This window comes from Electrona antarctica, assembly GCF_951216825.1.
Source record: "Electrona antarctica genome assembly, chromosome: 17".
Lineage (NCBI taxonomy): Eukaryota > Metazoa > Chordata > Actinopteri > Myctophiformes > Myctophidae > Electrona > Electrona antarctica.
This window is the reverse complement of record NC_136798.1, coordinates 11,628,357-11,644,902: the sequence shown is the minus strand read 5'-3', so window position 1 is coordinate 11,644,902 and position 16,546 is coordinate 11,628,357. Positions and strand designations below refer to the sequence as shown.

Sequence of the window (16,546 nt, the reverse complement as noted above, 5' to 3'; positions counted from 1 at the left end):
CTAACTTGAAGCTTGCGGGTTACCAGCAAGATTTCATATAACTGCTGCAAAATATAAAAACTGGTCAAGGATGGTTAAGATCCACACTCGTTTTAGAATATTATGGGCTTCATTGGGCTATAAGAACAGTTGCAGATGCAAAGAACCCTTTTATATGGTCCATAGCATATACATTTCATGCAAGTCAAAAAGTGGCATTGTTGAATTTTATTTTTGTCACTTTATGCAAACCATGAAGTGAATTGGATACTTAATAGCTTGCTGCCAGGTTCTAGATTTACACAGCAAAATGTACATCTGAGAGTGTACAAAAGTAATCAAATTAACATGTGAAGTGTCCATATTGTTATAGCTAAATTAAAGATAGTGTTATTTCTTGAACAAATGTGAAAATGTTAAATCTATATATTCAGAGACATTAGAGATTTAATTAACAGAAAATGCATTTTTTCCCCCAACTTATTCTTTTTATTGTCATTGCCGGGGTAGACAATACCTTTTATACATTTTATACATTATATAGCATCATTCAGTTCTCAGTACAGAATTGTCTCCCCAAGGAGACAGCAGCAACATTGAAAGTAACACATTTGAAAAATAAATAATACTAACAATAATAATAAAGTGAAGAAATGTAAACAGACATGAAAGAGAAAGAATAATAATAATAAAAATAAAGAAAAGGAAAGACGGCAGGGGGGTTCCGTAGAGATACATCTTTGTAATTTTAAATCTCGATGTGTGCGAAGGGCGTCCATTTTCTAATAAATTGCTCATTTTGTAGCCTCACCAAATAAGTAATTTCTTCCATGTCTCTAATTTCTTTTACTTTATTCAACCATTGTTCGTGGGTTGGAGGGTGTTTTCCTAGCCAATTTATTGTGATAGTCTTTTTGGCCGCTGCTAACAATATCTGGAGGATTTTCCTACCCTCAAGAAAATGCATTTTAAAGCAGGTTGCCAATTGTATTCAATCAGTAGAGAGTACCCATTTACCAGCTTGCAGTATAGTGTTCAAGTATACATTTGATTGCTCATTTTTTGTGTCATCACTTCAAATCCACTTGTTTATGTATCCTGTATGAGTTTCTCTCCTGATTAGATTACATTGGTACCCTGGCCTGAAAATGCCTTTTCTGTTTACCAAAGAGCTAGAGAGACCTCTGCTACTGAACAGCATGATAGCACAATTTTACTGTGTAGTGTATTTGTATTTCAAAGTATTTCTATGGGTTCAGAGCCTCAGTTGTAACTGGACAATATGGAGTCGATGTTAGCTGTTTAATTAAATCAGTGTACACTGTACATCAACAGAGGTCTGAGTCTTGAATATTTCTCACCCTGGTCTAAAACATAATTAATCCTAAAAAAAAGTTTTGGGATTGTGATTAAGGTTCGCTGCCACAGCGAACCTTAATCACAATCCCAAAACTTTTTTTCTTCTGAAATAATAATTTTAAACTGGACTTGGTGGAAACAGTCACTGTACACTCACTGTAGTGGTACACAGTACAATCCCATGTTCCATGTTTAACCCTGAAAGTGTAAAAATGGAACCAAATTAGCATTTTACTGTGTAGTTAATACAGTCTGTATGTTTTTTTTAATGTTTTTTTTGTGGCTTTCGCCTTTATTTTATATTTTTTATGGAGGGACAGACAGTAGGCTGACAGGAAATGGGGAGAGAGACGGGGGGAAGACATGCAGTGAAGGCCGTCGGGATCGGGAGTCGAACCCGCGGCACACTGCCAGACTGGGTTATCAGCCAAGGTGTCTGGACCGCTGAGCCACGGTCCAGGCCGGCTCACTGTATTTTGACTTGATGCTTGACGTCCTGCTGTGTGTGTCTGTCAAGGTGTTTGTAATCCGTATCCTTTGCTTTGTCCTTGAGCCATGACTGAATCTGGTTTTTGACAAATACTATGCTAACAAGGCTGTTGAAGTTCCTGTTGTATAATAGCTGGAAATGATATTGAAGACAACAACTGGTCATAATATTATGGACAGTTAATTGTCATTTATTCATTGTCAACCTCATATCACCTAAAGCATGGATTATGCCACCCAGGTATTCTGCATGGGAAAGGTTAAAACATATATATTCCCCTGTCACCTTTGAAATATTAATATTCTCATGTTGCTTTTGGAAACTAAGTTGCTTTAAAGAAAATTAATTGGTGGCCTGGGCCATGGCTCAGTGGTCCAGGCACCTTGGCTGGTAATCCAGTCTGGCAGTACTGCATGTCTCCCCCCCCCCCCCCCATGTCTCTCCCCATTTCCTGTCAGCCTACTGTCCCTCCATAAAATATATAAAATAAAGGCGAAACATTTAAGAAAATGAATTGGTGTCAAACACCAAACCGTAAAGCCACTTATTGGCTATCTCCTGCACATGGCAATGAGTAGACAGACAGGCATCACACCTTTGAAGGTGGCACAGACACTATCCATTCCATATCACTTAAAGCATGGATTATGCCACCCAGGTATTCTGCATGGGAAAGGTTAAAAAATAAGTATTAAATTGTGAAGCAGTTAAAAAAAATCCCCTGTCACTTTTGAAATATTAATTTTCTCATTTTGCTTTTGGAAATTTAAGTTGCTTTAAAGAAAATGAATTGGCTTAAAACAGTAAAGCTGTCTACTGCACAAGGCAATGATCAGAGTAGACAGACAGGCATCACACCTTTGAAGGTGGCACAGACATTATCCATTTAGCTTACAGACAGACTGGGAATTAGTCCACATAGATTTGCACGAATCAACTTTCCCAAGTCCTAATTGTTTGTGTATTTGAAAGACATTTTGGTTAGTGGTGTAGTGCATGGTTAGTAAATAGTTACTAGACAAAATATGATAGGCGGCTGTTATTTCATATTGCAGCCAAACCGTAAAGCCACGTATTGGCTATCTCCTGCACATGGCAATGAGTAGACAGACAGGCATCACACCTTTGAAGGTGGCACAGACACTATGCATTCCATATCACTTAAAGCATGGATTATGCCACCCAGGTATTCTGCATGGGAAAGGTTAAAAAATAAGTATTAAATTGTGAAGCAGTTAAAAAAAATCCCCTGTCACTTTTGAAATATTAATTTTCTCATTTTGCTTTTGGAAATGAAGTTGCTTTAAAGAAAATTAATTGGTTTAAAACATCAAACAGTAAAGCTGTCTACTGCACAAGGCAATGATCAGAGTAGACAGACAGGCATCACACCTTTGAAGGTGGCACAGACACTATCCATTTAGCTTACAGACAGACAGACAGACAGACGGACAGATCTATGTCCACATAGATTTGCACGGATATGTCAACTTTCCCAAGTCCTAATTGTTTGTGTATTTGAAAGATGTTTTAAAGGAACAGTTGCATCTTCTGTGGGTTTTCCATCCTTACAAGTGCTGAAAAAACATTTTGGTTAGTGGTGTAGTGCATGGTTAGTGAATAGTTACTAGACAAAATATGATAGGCGACTGTTATTTCATATTGCAGCCAGAGTTACCATTTTGTGACCAGCCAGAGTGACCTTGCATCAGTGATCATATTATCTCAGCACTTGTTTAGTATTGTTTTACTGCTTAAACACTTCACCATACCCTGGAGAATCCCCTCAATGAGCTGGAGAAGATGAGGAGGCCCTTTCTCCTCCACACACCACATAGCCATCATCAGTTTGACTTTATACTGACTGAGTCCTGAATACTGACTGACTGTCACATGTGCATTATGGTCTGCTGATAATGCACATCACATTTGACTACATGCTCACTTTATTGCACGACTTATTGATGCTATAGTTACTGTGAATCTTTCACGCTTTCCGCGTATGTCCAAGCTGCCAGTCTACAACTAGCCTACTGCTAGGATTTAGGAGGATGCTGCACTGCAGCTAGGATGAACGCTGATATTATGCTGATAACTGATAATAACAGACTTTGATATGCTACGTACTTGTTTTGATTGTTGATAGGCTACTGATTGTATCTGTATTATACACACAATAGTCAATCTTACATTGTGGTAACTTAAATTAAATAATAACGACATTTAACTAATACTAATTTAGCTGGGGACCCCTTAGAATCCCCCAAAGCCTCCTGGGGTCCCCACACACCACTTTGAGAACTTTGAGAATGGTGTAAGGCAGTGCCTCCAGACTGTATTTTTTGGATTGAGTTGAGCCCCTTTCCCATATTTTTTAATCCAAGAACCCTTCCTTACCTGAATACTATTTTGTAATACAAAATACAATAGAAAACAGCAAGAAAATGAAATTCAATCCACCTTTTGATGAATACCCTACACATAAGAAAGGGGGAACAAGGTGGTTTATTTTAAAGCATGGGTCTAGTCAATTTAAGCCTGTCTTTGACCTTGTTATTTTGGACTTTAGATAGCAGGTTATTTAGACAGATGCTGGTTCATTGGTTGGTATGTAGGCCTATCATATACAGTTTAACTGTAGCTACAGCTTGGTTTGATTCTAAACCAGTAATTGTTTATAATGATGCTTCTTTTTTACTGATGAATGCTTGGTTTAGGCTACTTGTATAGGCTAATCCTGGTTTACTCAGGCACAGTGAGGCACTACAGCTACACTGTCAGTTTATCTGCAAATATTTTGATGTTTTACCATGCTTGTTGTCTCTCTGGTTAAGGTGTCTGTTAAATGCCTAAATTGAAAATTGGACAATATTTATGGAACTTTTTTATCCTGCTAGACTGCTTTATTATATGATTGAGCATGATAACAGAAGTCGCGCATTCTGGCGCCTAGATGTCTGTTCTGAATGTACTTTTAAAATGAAATGTTTATACTGAGTGTGTGGCTTTGGGGGTGTTGTTATGTGCTTGCGGACAGACACACATGGCACCAAAGCATGGTGTTTGTTGGCGCATGGCAGCACCTTCAGAACCACACACTCGGTGCAGGCATCTGGGTGTTGGGGTGTGCGAGCGGATAGACACACATCGCACCAAAGGATGGCGCCCTGGCGCCTAGGTGCTTGTTTCTGAATTGTGATGACATCATTGACATGTATGTAATTTTGTATGTATATGATGACAAGCAGCCTGTTTTTTGTAACTTTGTATTTATATGATGACAAGCAGTCTGTTTTATTATTTCCAAGCCTTGATGTGTAGGCTACTGTGATGCTTTGTAATTGTGGAAATTCAATAAAATACTTTAAAATAACAGAAGTCACATTATGGTAAGCATGTCTGTCTATTATGCATGTACCGGTATGTGCCTTTAAAGGAAATGAGGCTTTTTTCCCACCTCTCATTGCCAAGAAAGTTAAGCACAATACACAAGTTCAAACGTAGCTATCCAGCAGTGGGTACTTATTGAATGGGTTGCCTCATTTAAATTAGTGGGGGGTCATGTCAGAACAGCTAGACTAATGGGTTTTATCCATTACAAAGATTTAGCAGACCCATTTAGGACCCATTTACCATCAGGACTAGACAATCCCCCAACCAAAAATAACAATGTATCTATGCACCACATCTCTGTACGTGTGTATGTAGATCTGTAATCACGTATGTAATAAGTTATAACTCGAGAAGTTAGAACCGTTCGCCCCACCGACTTAAATCAAATAATAACGACATTTAACTAATACTAATTTAGCTGGGGACCCCTTAGAATCCCCCAAAGCCTCCTGGGGTCCCCACACACCACTTTGAGAACTTTGAGAATGGTGTAAGGCAGTGCATCCAGACTGTATTTTTTGGATTGAGTTGAGCCCCTTTCCCATATTTTTTAATCCAAGAACCCTTCCTTAGGCCTACCTGAATACTTTTTTGTAAAACACATAAGAAAGGGGGAACAAGGTGGTTTATTTTAAAGCATGGGTCCATAACATTTCAGTAAGTCCAGTTTTGATGTTGATACTTCCAAAATAAAATAGTACTTCATATTCAGCAATAATAATAATTATTATTTATTATAATAGTACTTATGTTAGTATTTCTCAGTGTTACTGTTGTTAGTACGTATTTATAATATATTTTGATAATAGTACTTTTATTTCTTTATGTTCTACGTCATTATTTACATCTGGAGAGAGAAAAAAAAACTCCCGGAACTTCCGCTAAATGTAGACGGAAGTAGGTACGTGGCCGCTTCAGCTGACATTCTGCATGATGGCGACAGAGGTTCAGAGCGGCGACCTCAACAATGGCACTTCTAGCCGGCTCGAAGTCTCCATCGACGGCCTCACGCTCAGTCCTGACCCGGAGGGGGAGCAGGGACAGGCCGGGGAACCGGAGCCCGAGACCGCGGAGCCGGAGACCGACGAGCAGCGCGCCGCCGTGGGCGAAGCAGAGGCAGGAGATGGGGAGGAAGGCGAGACTGACAAATCTGCCATAGAGGGGAAATGGGGATTCCCTCTCCAAGAGCTTTACGGAATGGCCCTGAAATTCTTCAAAGGTATTTCTGTCTTAAATGTGGCGACCTCAAACGTGTGAATCGGCTTACTTACTAACTGGCCTGGGACGGTAGATAGTGAGACATAATAACAAACACACAACAGGCCCTTATTGCTCGTTAGCTGACGTTTGCTAACGGCAGATAGCTGCTGCTGTCACCGCCGATACAGGCGCCGTCCGGGGCTCCTGTTGTCACGCAAACTGCAACAGTGTCTACCAGTACCAGCCAGCACTGTCAACTGTCTGTAGCTGCAGGTAGCAGGTTACCAGAAGATCATTATGATGCTTGAAATAGACAGAGCGACCCAATAACTGGGTCACGGTGGGCATAATGACACATGCACACTAAAATCATCAGTGTTCATTTAAATCGTGCGTGTACAAAATTGTCTGGATGTATTAACAGAGGATTGTACAGGGTGGCATAGATTTAGATAAGAGTTGCCATTCAGAGTAACCAATGTTGACAACCAATGTTCAACACACAGCCCAGCCCATGGTACATTGATGACATGTCATGAGCCAGAAGTCATGTGTCTAGTCTACTCCACGTAGTAACTACCGGTAATCTATCTAACTCACGAATGAATGGAGATTCACTGATTATTTGCTTGGTATGCTTGCAGAAACACACCCTACACACCCTACCCTGTTGGTTTTAGCCTGAAGCAGTTTTCATTGTAGGCCTACACTGATTTGTCCCCTCCTTATTTATTCACACATAATAGGTGGCTGGTGTGACTGTGTCAGAAGTTCAGAACTTATATGTACAACTTCTTACCAACAGTTAGCAATGTTAATAGGGCCAAGTCACTGCCTGCTTATGTTTATGTTTACTTTACTGCGTAATTGCAGGCTGTTAGCTTGAATAGCTTCTAATCTGTTGTAGTATTTCCTGGAGGCTACCACTCTTGGCTTGAAATCAAAGAAAACGTTGTAATTGTCTGGATGATTTCACCTTTTGTTTTTGTTTTTATATTGGCATACCTGAGTAGTAGCGGTATTATACTCACTCACATGGAAAGTTTGAACAAATGCCATATTATGCAGTCCCATATATTGTTATATCCTGTGCATTCAGTATAGGACGTTTGTTCTTGTCTAAAGACATTCTTAGTCAACTAATTCTAAATAAATCATAGGAATTTGTTGACAAATCGATTAGTTAATTTAATCAAGCAATCTGTAAAATTGTGTTTGCAACACACACTCATTTATGCAGAGCCCAGCCTTTTCGGGTTGGTGATGTTATGATCTGAGAATTATAGATAGTAAGTGTAGCTTAAAAGATATGTGCATGGAAAAAAGTATAAAAACAACAAATCAAATAACGCCTACTCGCATATTTGAAAGCAATGTGTCAAAGCAGTCACAGTCCAACCACAGTGGAGCAACTGTATAGATCTTCATCTATTCTGCCAATCTGTCAGCTTTAGAGCAAATTAAATGAATATTATATTGTTCTTGTGTACAGAAAAAAAGCACATGATCTACACAAGGTATATTAATCGGTCACTTGGCAAACATCCTGATTCCTGAACACAAGTCAACCATTTTAAACACTGCCTATCTTTTATTGTTGGTTTTATTGTTGAGACTGTGCAAACGGGTTAGAAGCCTGCTTTGTTATTGCAATTGGCTACTGTAGGGCTTGGCCATACTGGTTCACATTTAATTTGAGCTACTTCAAAGGTGCCTTTCTCTGGCAAAGCCATCTAATTATTCTAATAGACTAGTATGTTAATGTCTGAGGTATGCAGAGTCTAATCTCGGCTCGTTGGCTAAGAGGCAAAGACCACAAAAAGAGTATAATGGAGGGGACATGGGCTATCATCTTGAAACAAGCATTAAGAATTCAGGTGTAAGTTATTGTTATGGTATGACAGAATGACTTGCCATTAATTGGCACAATCAAACAGATTTATTTATTTAGAGCCCAGGATTAAGCCCATACTGAAAGGATACAAACCATTTGTGTGTTGCTCTCTCCAGATAAAGATGGCAAGGCCTTCCATCCAACCTACGAGGAGAAGCTTCGACTGGTGGCTCTACACAAGCATGCGTTACTGGGCCCTTATAACCCAGATGCCTCACCGGAGGTGGGCTTCTTTGATGTCCTGGGTAACGACCGCAGGTAACCCCCAGAGATCGCTGCATGTGTGTGGACAATGTGTGCGTAACGTGCATGCTCTATCAACTCTGGCAGGCTTTCTAGCATTGACTGCTGTGTTCCAGTAAACAGGAAACAGAGTGCAGACAGAATGTCCCCTCTTTCCATCTCTCTGCTTCCACATATACTGTACATGTACATTGTACATGTACACTCCTATTATGTGAACTGAGGTCATTGCATATTGATCATAACTTTTTTTTGCTTTTAGAAAAAAGTATGTAATGTGAGATGGCATCTGAATCCTGATTTCCCCTCTTAACCCCTTAGACCGCAGCATCCACATAGAGGGTATGCGTGTGACATCATCATCATAGCCGGAATTTATGCAGGATTGCCTACTGAGTGGCAAAAAGCTACTTTCTGGCCTTGACAGCCCATACATCCAAACAGAAAAGTCCTATTTGATTGCATTACATGACTTTAAACAACATTGACTTTGCCACTCACTTTGCCACTCGATCTGCCATTCACTTTATGCATGCGCATACCCTCTATTGTGGGGAAAGCTTTGGCTGAAAACTGCAGATTGACAAGCTGTCAAGCGTTGTGAGAAAACAGAAAAGACACTAGAGCCCTGAGCCCTCTCAAACATATTGAGGTGGTTAAACAACGTTTCTCTCCATAGAAAAGAGTGGGCCTCCCTGGGAAACATGGAGAAGGAGGATGCCATGGTGGAGTTTGTCAAGCTGCTGAACAAGTGCTGCAACCTTTTCGCCCCTTACGTCATCTCGCACAAAATTGAGAAAGAGGAGCAGGAAAGGAAAAGGTAATTATAATACACATTAACGTTGAAGTTCTTGATTTGCCTAAGTTTCATTACAGTTCAACACTACACGTAAGTTTCGCTGAATCTGTCCATGTCCATCCTCAATACTGGTGTCCAGTTTCCTTCATTAGAGTTTATTAATTTTCAATCGGTCATTTGTCAACCCGTCATCGTTCTTCCCTCTCTGTGTCCCTGCTCCAGGAAGGAGGAGGAGGAGCGCCAGCGTTTGGAGGAAGAAGAGAGGGAGAGGCAAAGGCAGGAAGAGGAGAGACGAAGGCTTGAGGAGGAGGAGAGACTGAGGAGGGAGGAAGAGGAAAGGAGGCAGGCAGAGGAGGAGAGGCTACGGGTTGAGCAGCAGAAGTATGTTTGTGTATGTGTTTCTGTGCATGTATCATTGTGTACGTGAGTGTGTACAGAATCTTGAGCTTATGCAACTTTGTGCATTGACTTAAAGAAGATGCTCTGCAACAGTAGTAACCTTAGTCTAACCCCCCACATTTCTTTTCCTCTATTGCCCCACCAATTCCCTTTTTTCCCCACAACATCTGAACTCTTTTTTTCCCCCTTCCCTTCCACTTTCCTTTTCATCTCCTCTTGTGTTCCTTATTTCCATCACCTCCACCTGCCCCCCTCCCTCCCAGACAACAGATCATGGCAGCTTTGAACGCCCAGACAGCAGTGCAGTTCCAGCAGTATGCGGCGCAGCAGTACCCCAACAGTCCAGAGCAGCAGCTGGGCCTCATCCGTCAGCTGCAGGAGCAGCACTACCAGCAGTACATGCAGCAGCTGTACCAGGTGCAGCTAGCCCAGCAACAGGTAGGTAGGAAGAGATGGGTGGATAGATGGATTTTAATGTTTGTTTATTGGATGTTTCACATAAGCATTTAACATCCAAAGTTGGTACTATACAGTATACTTAATGAGTCTCCGACCTAGCCAATAGATTGACAAAAGCCAAAACATCCATTTCTGATTTAGAGAACGAGGGCAATGAGGGGAGTAGGCTCTACTCTTTGCCCCATTATCCCCGATAGAATGAAAGATTGCTGTCTAATAGTTGTGTATAGAGGGTCAAAGTCAGAACATGTGAATAAGGTCTGCTGGAGATTGCTGACAAAGATAGATGGAAGTTAATAGACTAAAGGGGGTTGCATGCTACCATCCAGCGTCCAAACTTTCTTTGGACAGGCCAGGTAGGTTATAACTACAAAATGACGTCATAAAAACGTATTATGGGTGGTCTCAGAACTTTCTGTGGTCACTCAGCACACCTAGATAGTGTAGATAGATACTGTTGAATTTCGTTTGGACGTCGGATGGTAAATAATTGTAGCATGTAGCCCCCTTTAGGGGGCTACATGCTACACCAAAGCTACACCAAAGTGTAATTTAATTGCCAGCAGTAACTGCTACTTGCTGTGTCGTGCATTTGACAAATAAACTTGGCTTACCATGCACTCCCTCTCGCCCCCTTCAGGCGGCTTTACAGAAGCAGCAGGAGGACGCAGTGGTGCAGGCCACCCTGGAGGCCAGCAGTTGTAGCAGCTCTGAACCCACCACCTCAACAACAACATCGGCAGCAGCGCCGTCGTCGTGTGCGGCATTGCCACCCTCTGGCGAGGAAGCCCCCACGGTCAACGGAGGCAATTCAGACTCCTACTCGGAGAGCATGGAGCGGGATCCCGAGCCTGAACCGGCAGAGGAGCTCTCGGAAAATGGGCCGCTATTAGGTTGGTAGATTTCAGAGGAGCATTTATTTATTGACTTGCATCCAGAGAGAACTCTACGTTAATTTAAATTAAACTGCACGAGGAAGCTCGCTATGAAGATTGCGTCTTCTGACGCGATCACAGAAGCATTTTGGCGAGCTTCCTTGCTTGTTTATTTAATTAACCAGGGTTACCTTCGTAACCTATAGTTATTCCTCTTATACGTAGGAAAGATATTCGAAAACAAGTCCCTCTGCTACACACAAAGCTTTGTTCTATTGGAGAAACTCTATCCTTATCCACTCTGTCCTTGTTGCTGTGACCTGGAGGGCATAGAGGAACTGCTGAGCTGAGCAAGAAATACAGGATAGCCTTCCTCTGACCTAAGTCCGGTCATTAGGTTTTGGAAGCATCACCCACGTCTTGGTTAAGATGAGTTAGCACTCATACTGCAAATAACTGTGGTCCTTGGTCAGATTCCACACCAGATACTTATCATCCCTCACCTAACTGAAAGTGCTGTGAGTTGTTTGGAATATGTATCATCTCATATGCTCTCAGTTAACACCCAAAGTGTATAAATAGCCAGCAAATCTCCTGAAAATAGCATTTATAGTGCCGATTTGTTCATTGTATTATATCAAAATGAGCCATAGTGACAGTGTTGTTTTTGGCAGCAAATTTTGATTTTAGTTTTAGTCTTTTGAATAGTTTTCATTTAGTTTTAGTCACATTTTAGTCACCTGGAATGTTTTAGTGTTAGTCTAGTTTTAGTCAACTAAATGTCATGCGATTTTAGTCAACTAAATCTACAGTTGATTTAGTCGACTAAAATGTATTTTGGCGGGCCTTGATGCCGTCGTCATGACCGATCTACAAGCCTGCGACGTGTTGTAGATCTGGTATTTTCAGCATGCTGCAACCAAGTGTAAAATTACTTATACTGGATCTCTTGTCCACTAGTCCCTCCTAACATTTTAGTCTAGTTTTTATTCGTTGACGAAATCGTCAGTATATTTAGTTTTAGTCATCATAGCTTAGTTTTCATGTAGTTCCCATTTAGTTTTCACCAGTGTAGTTTTCACCAGTGGAAAAAGGTAGTCTACGAACATTTTTCGTCTAGTTTTAGTCGACGAAAACAACACTGCATAGTGACAGGAGTTAAAGTATGTGTCTGTCAACGTAGGTTTAGTCATATTTGCTTTACACTCTCCATTCACTTCTCTCCTTCAACAGCAGATTCTCCTCCAGTCATTGCAGCTCCCTCCATGTGGACACGGCCGCAGATCAAGGACTTCAAGGAGAAGATCAGGCAGGATGCGGACAGCGTGATCACGGTGGGCCGTGGCGAGGTTGTGACGGTGCGTGTGCCCACGCACGAGGAGGGCTCCTACTTGTTCTGGGAGTTCGCCACTGACCACTACGATGTCGGATTCGGTGTCTTCTTTGAGTGGACGGATGCAGCCTCTGCTTCAGTCAGCGTGCACGTGTCCGAGTCCAGCGACGAAGACGAGGACGACGATGGTAAAATTGGAGAGGGAGTGGGGGGATTTAAATCACTTTGGATAGTAGTGTTTGCTAATTTCCTAAATTATCTGGGGGGGCATGTGGTTTGGATAATGCATCGGGTGTGTTTCTTTGCAGTGAGAGCACACAGAGCATCGCCAACTATTACACAATGATTGTAGTGGCATTACTGAAATGAAACCTAACTTACTTGAAATTGTCACTTGCCCGTTGCTTTGTTTTAACTCGTTTCTCCTTATCCACAAAATGTTAAATCCTCTTTAACTCTGGAGAAAGGCATGTATGCCAAATAAAGACATTAGGTTTAGGTGCTACTTTGCTATTGTAGTTCTCTTTTCAAACACTCTTGTTTCCCCCTCCTCACCTCCAGGTGACCCTCCCAACGAGGAAGAGAAGGCCAAGAAAGAGGCAGGCAAGCCTCAGGTGGATGAAATTGTGCCGGTGTACCGGCGAGACTGTCATGAGGAGGTATACGCTGGCAGCCACCAGTACCCCGGCCGCGGCGTCTACCTGCTCAAGTTCGATAACTCCTACTCCCTCTGGCGCTCCAAGAGCGTGTACTACAGAGTCTACTACACCAGATAAAGCCTGAGCACAGACTGGCGAAAATGAAGGGGAGAGCCAAGGAGTGCGCGTGTTCATGCGTGCATGTACCTGTATGTAGTATGTTTTGAGTGAAAGGAGCCTGAAACTGTTCCTGATTTGACCACCGGAGGGTGACAAAGAGACACATCTGGAGCCCTTGTTTGTTTGAAGATGGGACTACTGTCTAATGTATGTATGTAAGTATGTATGTGTGTGTGTGTGGTGTGCATTATGTCCAACGATACACCCATACCAGAGAACATCCTGTCAAGTCTGAGGAAGGAGAAAGTGTTTTCCTGTAGTGTATTCATCACCACCTGTCCTCACTGCGTTCAGCTAAGAGACCAAACTCCAGGACTTTGGGCTCACATCTGCATTTCACTACTTTTCCACCCAGCCCCCGTGTTGTCACCATATAACCCCACCCCAGTCCCTACGTGGCCTTATGAGGCTGCCTTTGCCCCAAGTGAGTGACACTTAATAACCTTAAGCTGAAACCCCCAGGCGAAAATTGTGTGCTCCGTGAGCTAAGGGTTTCTTACAGAGGGTGACAGTAAAGGTTGTTTTCTTTTTTCCAGAGAAGAGGAGAGGTACTAATTTTAATGTTGGGGAAATGGGATTATAGTATAGATGCACTACAGAACAACTATGCCTTTGTTCCACAGAGGGACAATCCCTCTTTGGCCATTGTACAAACACACACGCACACACAAATGAGAATTGCACCTATTCTGCCACTTTTCTAGCCCTACCCTGTATGTACGTCAATCAGAGAGGTCAAATTGTTCTCACATATACATAATTGCATTTAGTATTTCTCTTTGAGTTGAATTGGAAATGAGTGAACTAGGGAAGGGAAAACGAGAAGTCATTTGGGAGTTATTAGGGTGGGTACTGAAATAAGTGAGGGCTACAAGGTAAAGCAGTGACCACATGAGCATGTACATTACATAGTAAGGTTGCAGGCCTTGCAGCCTTATATAGTTAAGCATCTCAAAATGGGATACAGAATGAGAATTGAGATTTGTCTAAAGAAAGCATTTAATATCTATTTATTAATCTCCCTTTCTCTTAGAATATATACTTTTTTTGTGAGTGTACAACAATTTGTTTATTTAATCTCCAAGCAATTTCCCTCTGATGCTGGCTGACAGTAGGCGTGTCTGAACACTCGCCGGCAATGGTTATTTTCCACACCGCTTCTGTGTCATGATGACCTCATTTGTCTTGGAAGATGGAAAGCTGTCTGAAGCGCCTGCTTATCGGGTTTTATGAAGAGAAAGATTGAAGGGGGAGCTTGCTAAAAGTGTTGGCACAGATCCAAAGTTGCTATTAAGTGGGGGGGGGGGGTTCTGCTTGGCCATTCTTTGTTTTGATTTGTCATCTAAGATATTTCTGTTCTGACACATAATTGACAGTTAACATGCTCAATTTTCTTTGCCTTTCACTTGTCAGTGTGGGTCATCCACACCAAAAACTATAACTAAATATATTGTTTTAAAAATTGTTCTAACTTAAGTGCATGGCAGAGTCCAGCCCACAACTATTAACGATGACCAGTGGTGAATGTTAGATATGATGCTTGGTGTGGAATGTCCCTTTACATCTACAGCGTTCAGAAAGTTCAAGTTCCATGCCCAAATTATAATACACTGTACCGTTCTCTCTTCACACTGACACAGTTTGTCATCTCAAATATGGTATTCCTAATAAACTGAGATGATGTAGTCTTATTCTTGTCTTGAGTGAAGTGGTTACTAACTCAGTTATAACTTATAACATCAAGTGAATATAAAAGCTGGATCTTTAAACTTGTTTAAAAAAACAAACATTGCCTCAATGTATTTTTGCAATATTTCAACTCACTGCATTTGCATGCTTTGGATATCACTTGTCCATGCATTAGTGGGAGACAATTTGTCTTATCTGCTTCAGAAATATTGTGGAATTTGGAATAATTTTAGTGGCCTGGTTTAGTGGATGTCATTGACATCTGGTTTCACTTTTATTCTGTTCACTCAGCTGAGGATTGTTGAGGATTTTCGTTAGGATATGCTGGCATCTAATTACGAACCAAATGATTTACTCCTAAAACTTGGGTGTCCTTCCTGAGATGATCCCAGCGGTATGTCTGGCCTATCCTGTGATTTTTGGAACAAGAAGTCACCACTTTGATAAGCAAAGCCGTCAAGTTCAAGAAATACATTATTCTCGGAGTGTGTAATGTTCATTTGTCTGAAGTACGTACTTAATTCTCACACAAATGGTGTTGAGGCAAAGTGTTTGAAGCCTTGTATGTAAATAATGCTCTAAATGGGTTTATGTATGGGTTTTTAGATGTAAAAGAAGGCCATGGGTTTGAGAATCAATGCACTGTAAAGTATGGTGAATGAGATATATGTACATTTTATCCCAAATGAAAGTCCATCTCTCAAGTGTATAATTGAAAGACTATTGACATGACAAAAAAGCTAATCTTTTTTTTGTATTGTTTTGACTTGTTTTTGTTCTCTTATGAGTTGGAAGATCTTTTTGGGCATATATTTAATCTTGATTAAACGTATGTTCATCTCTACTACCTGCTGCAGTTTGTTTCTTTGTTTTCATCTTCTGCACTTGATAATGTCGAGGTTTTAGGTTTATGCTGTGTGTTTTTGAACTTTGAGCTATCAAACCTTCCCATTTTCTCAAAAACGAATGGCAAATCCACTGCAGTTTCTCCCCCATGACCTCTTGGCTTGAGCATGTACGTATGTATGTAATGCTCCATATTGATGGGGAGACCAAATACCTGTGGGTGTGTTTTTGTTGAGAAGAGAAAGAAAAAGACTGAAATGAAACTGAATAACTCGCTGAATGTTGACCTCTAAAGCTGCAACCCAGATTTCTGTGGAACAGCGGCCTTGGGTTGTTACAGTATTTCCTCCCCTCTGGCATTAGACGTGTAATACATTCTTATGCTGTTTTTCCTGTTTAACACATCTTGTGCAGAAAAAAAGAATAAAGAACGGATGTTACTCAGATTTCAATGACAATCTGTCATGTCAGTCATGTTTTCCACAGTGCTATAGGATGTTACAATTACAACAGGGGTACAGTACAGATGTCACTGGTCACTCACAAGGACAACTGCTGTCAGCAGCAGTTCCTCTGCTCCGTTGAGTAACTCTTCTCTTCAGCCGGTTATAATTACAGAGGAATCTGAAGACTTCAATATATTTTTGGAATAAAAGCTAATTGGTAATCAGAAACAGCAGTTTACAACTAACTTGCACACTCAGAGTGCACACTGAACCACCAGGTGGAGTACGAGGTACAGTCAGTGACGTGTAAAGAAAGACGAGGGA

The 16,546-nt window shown here is 41.2% G+C and overlaps 1 protein-coding gene across 2 annotated transcripts; it reads left to right on the top strand.

Moving 5' to 3' along the window:
• Positions 1 to 6,107: 6,107 nt before the first annotated feature.
• acbd3 (acyl-Coenzyme A binding domain containing 3) lies at positions 6,108 to 15,774 on the top strand. Of its 2 annotated transcripts, none has more exons than XM_079525951.1 (8): positions 6,108 to 6,440; positions 8,432 to 8,573; positions 9,238 to 9,378; positions 9,580 to 9,738; positions 10,020 to 10,194; positions 10,856 to 11,108; positions 12,327 to 12,611; positions 12,985 to 15,774. In XM_079525951.1, exons 1-8 carry the CDS (start codon positions 6,152 to 6,154, stop codon positions 13,197 to 13,199), a joined length of 1,659 nt encoding a protein of 552 aa, XP_079382077.1. In that variant the 5' UTR covers positions 6,108 to 6,151; the 3' UTR covers positions 13,200 to 15,774. The 2 variants fall into 2 exon arrangements, with proteins under 2 accessions (XP_079382077.1, XP_079382076.1); XM_079525950.1 differs by having other exon boundaries at positions 12,324 to 12,611.
• The last annotated feature ends 772 nt before the right edge of the window (positions 15,775 to 16,546 follow it).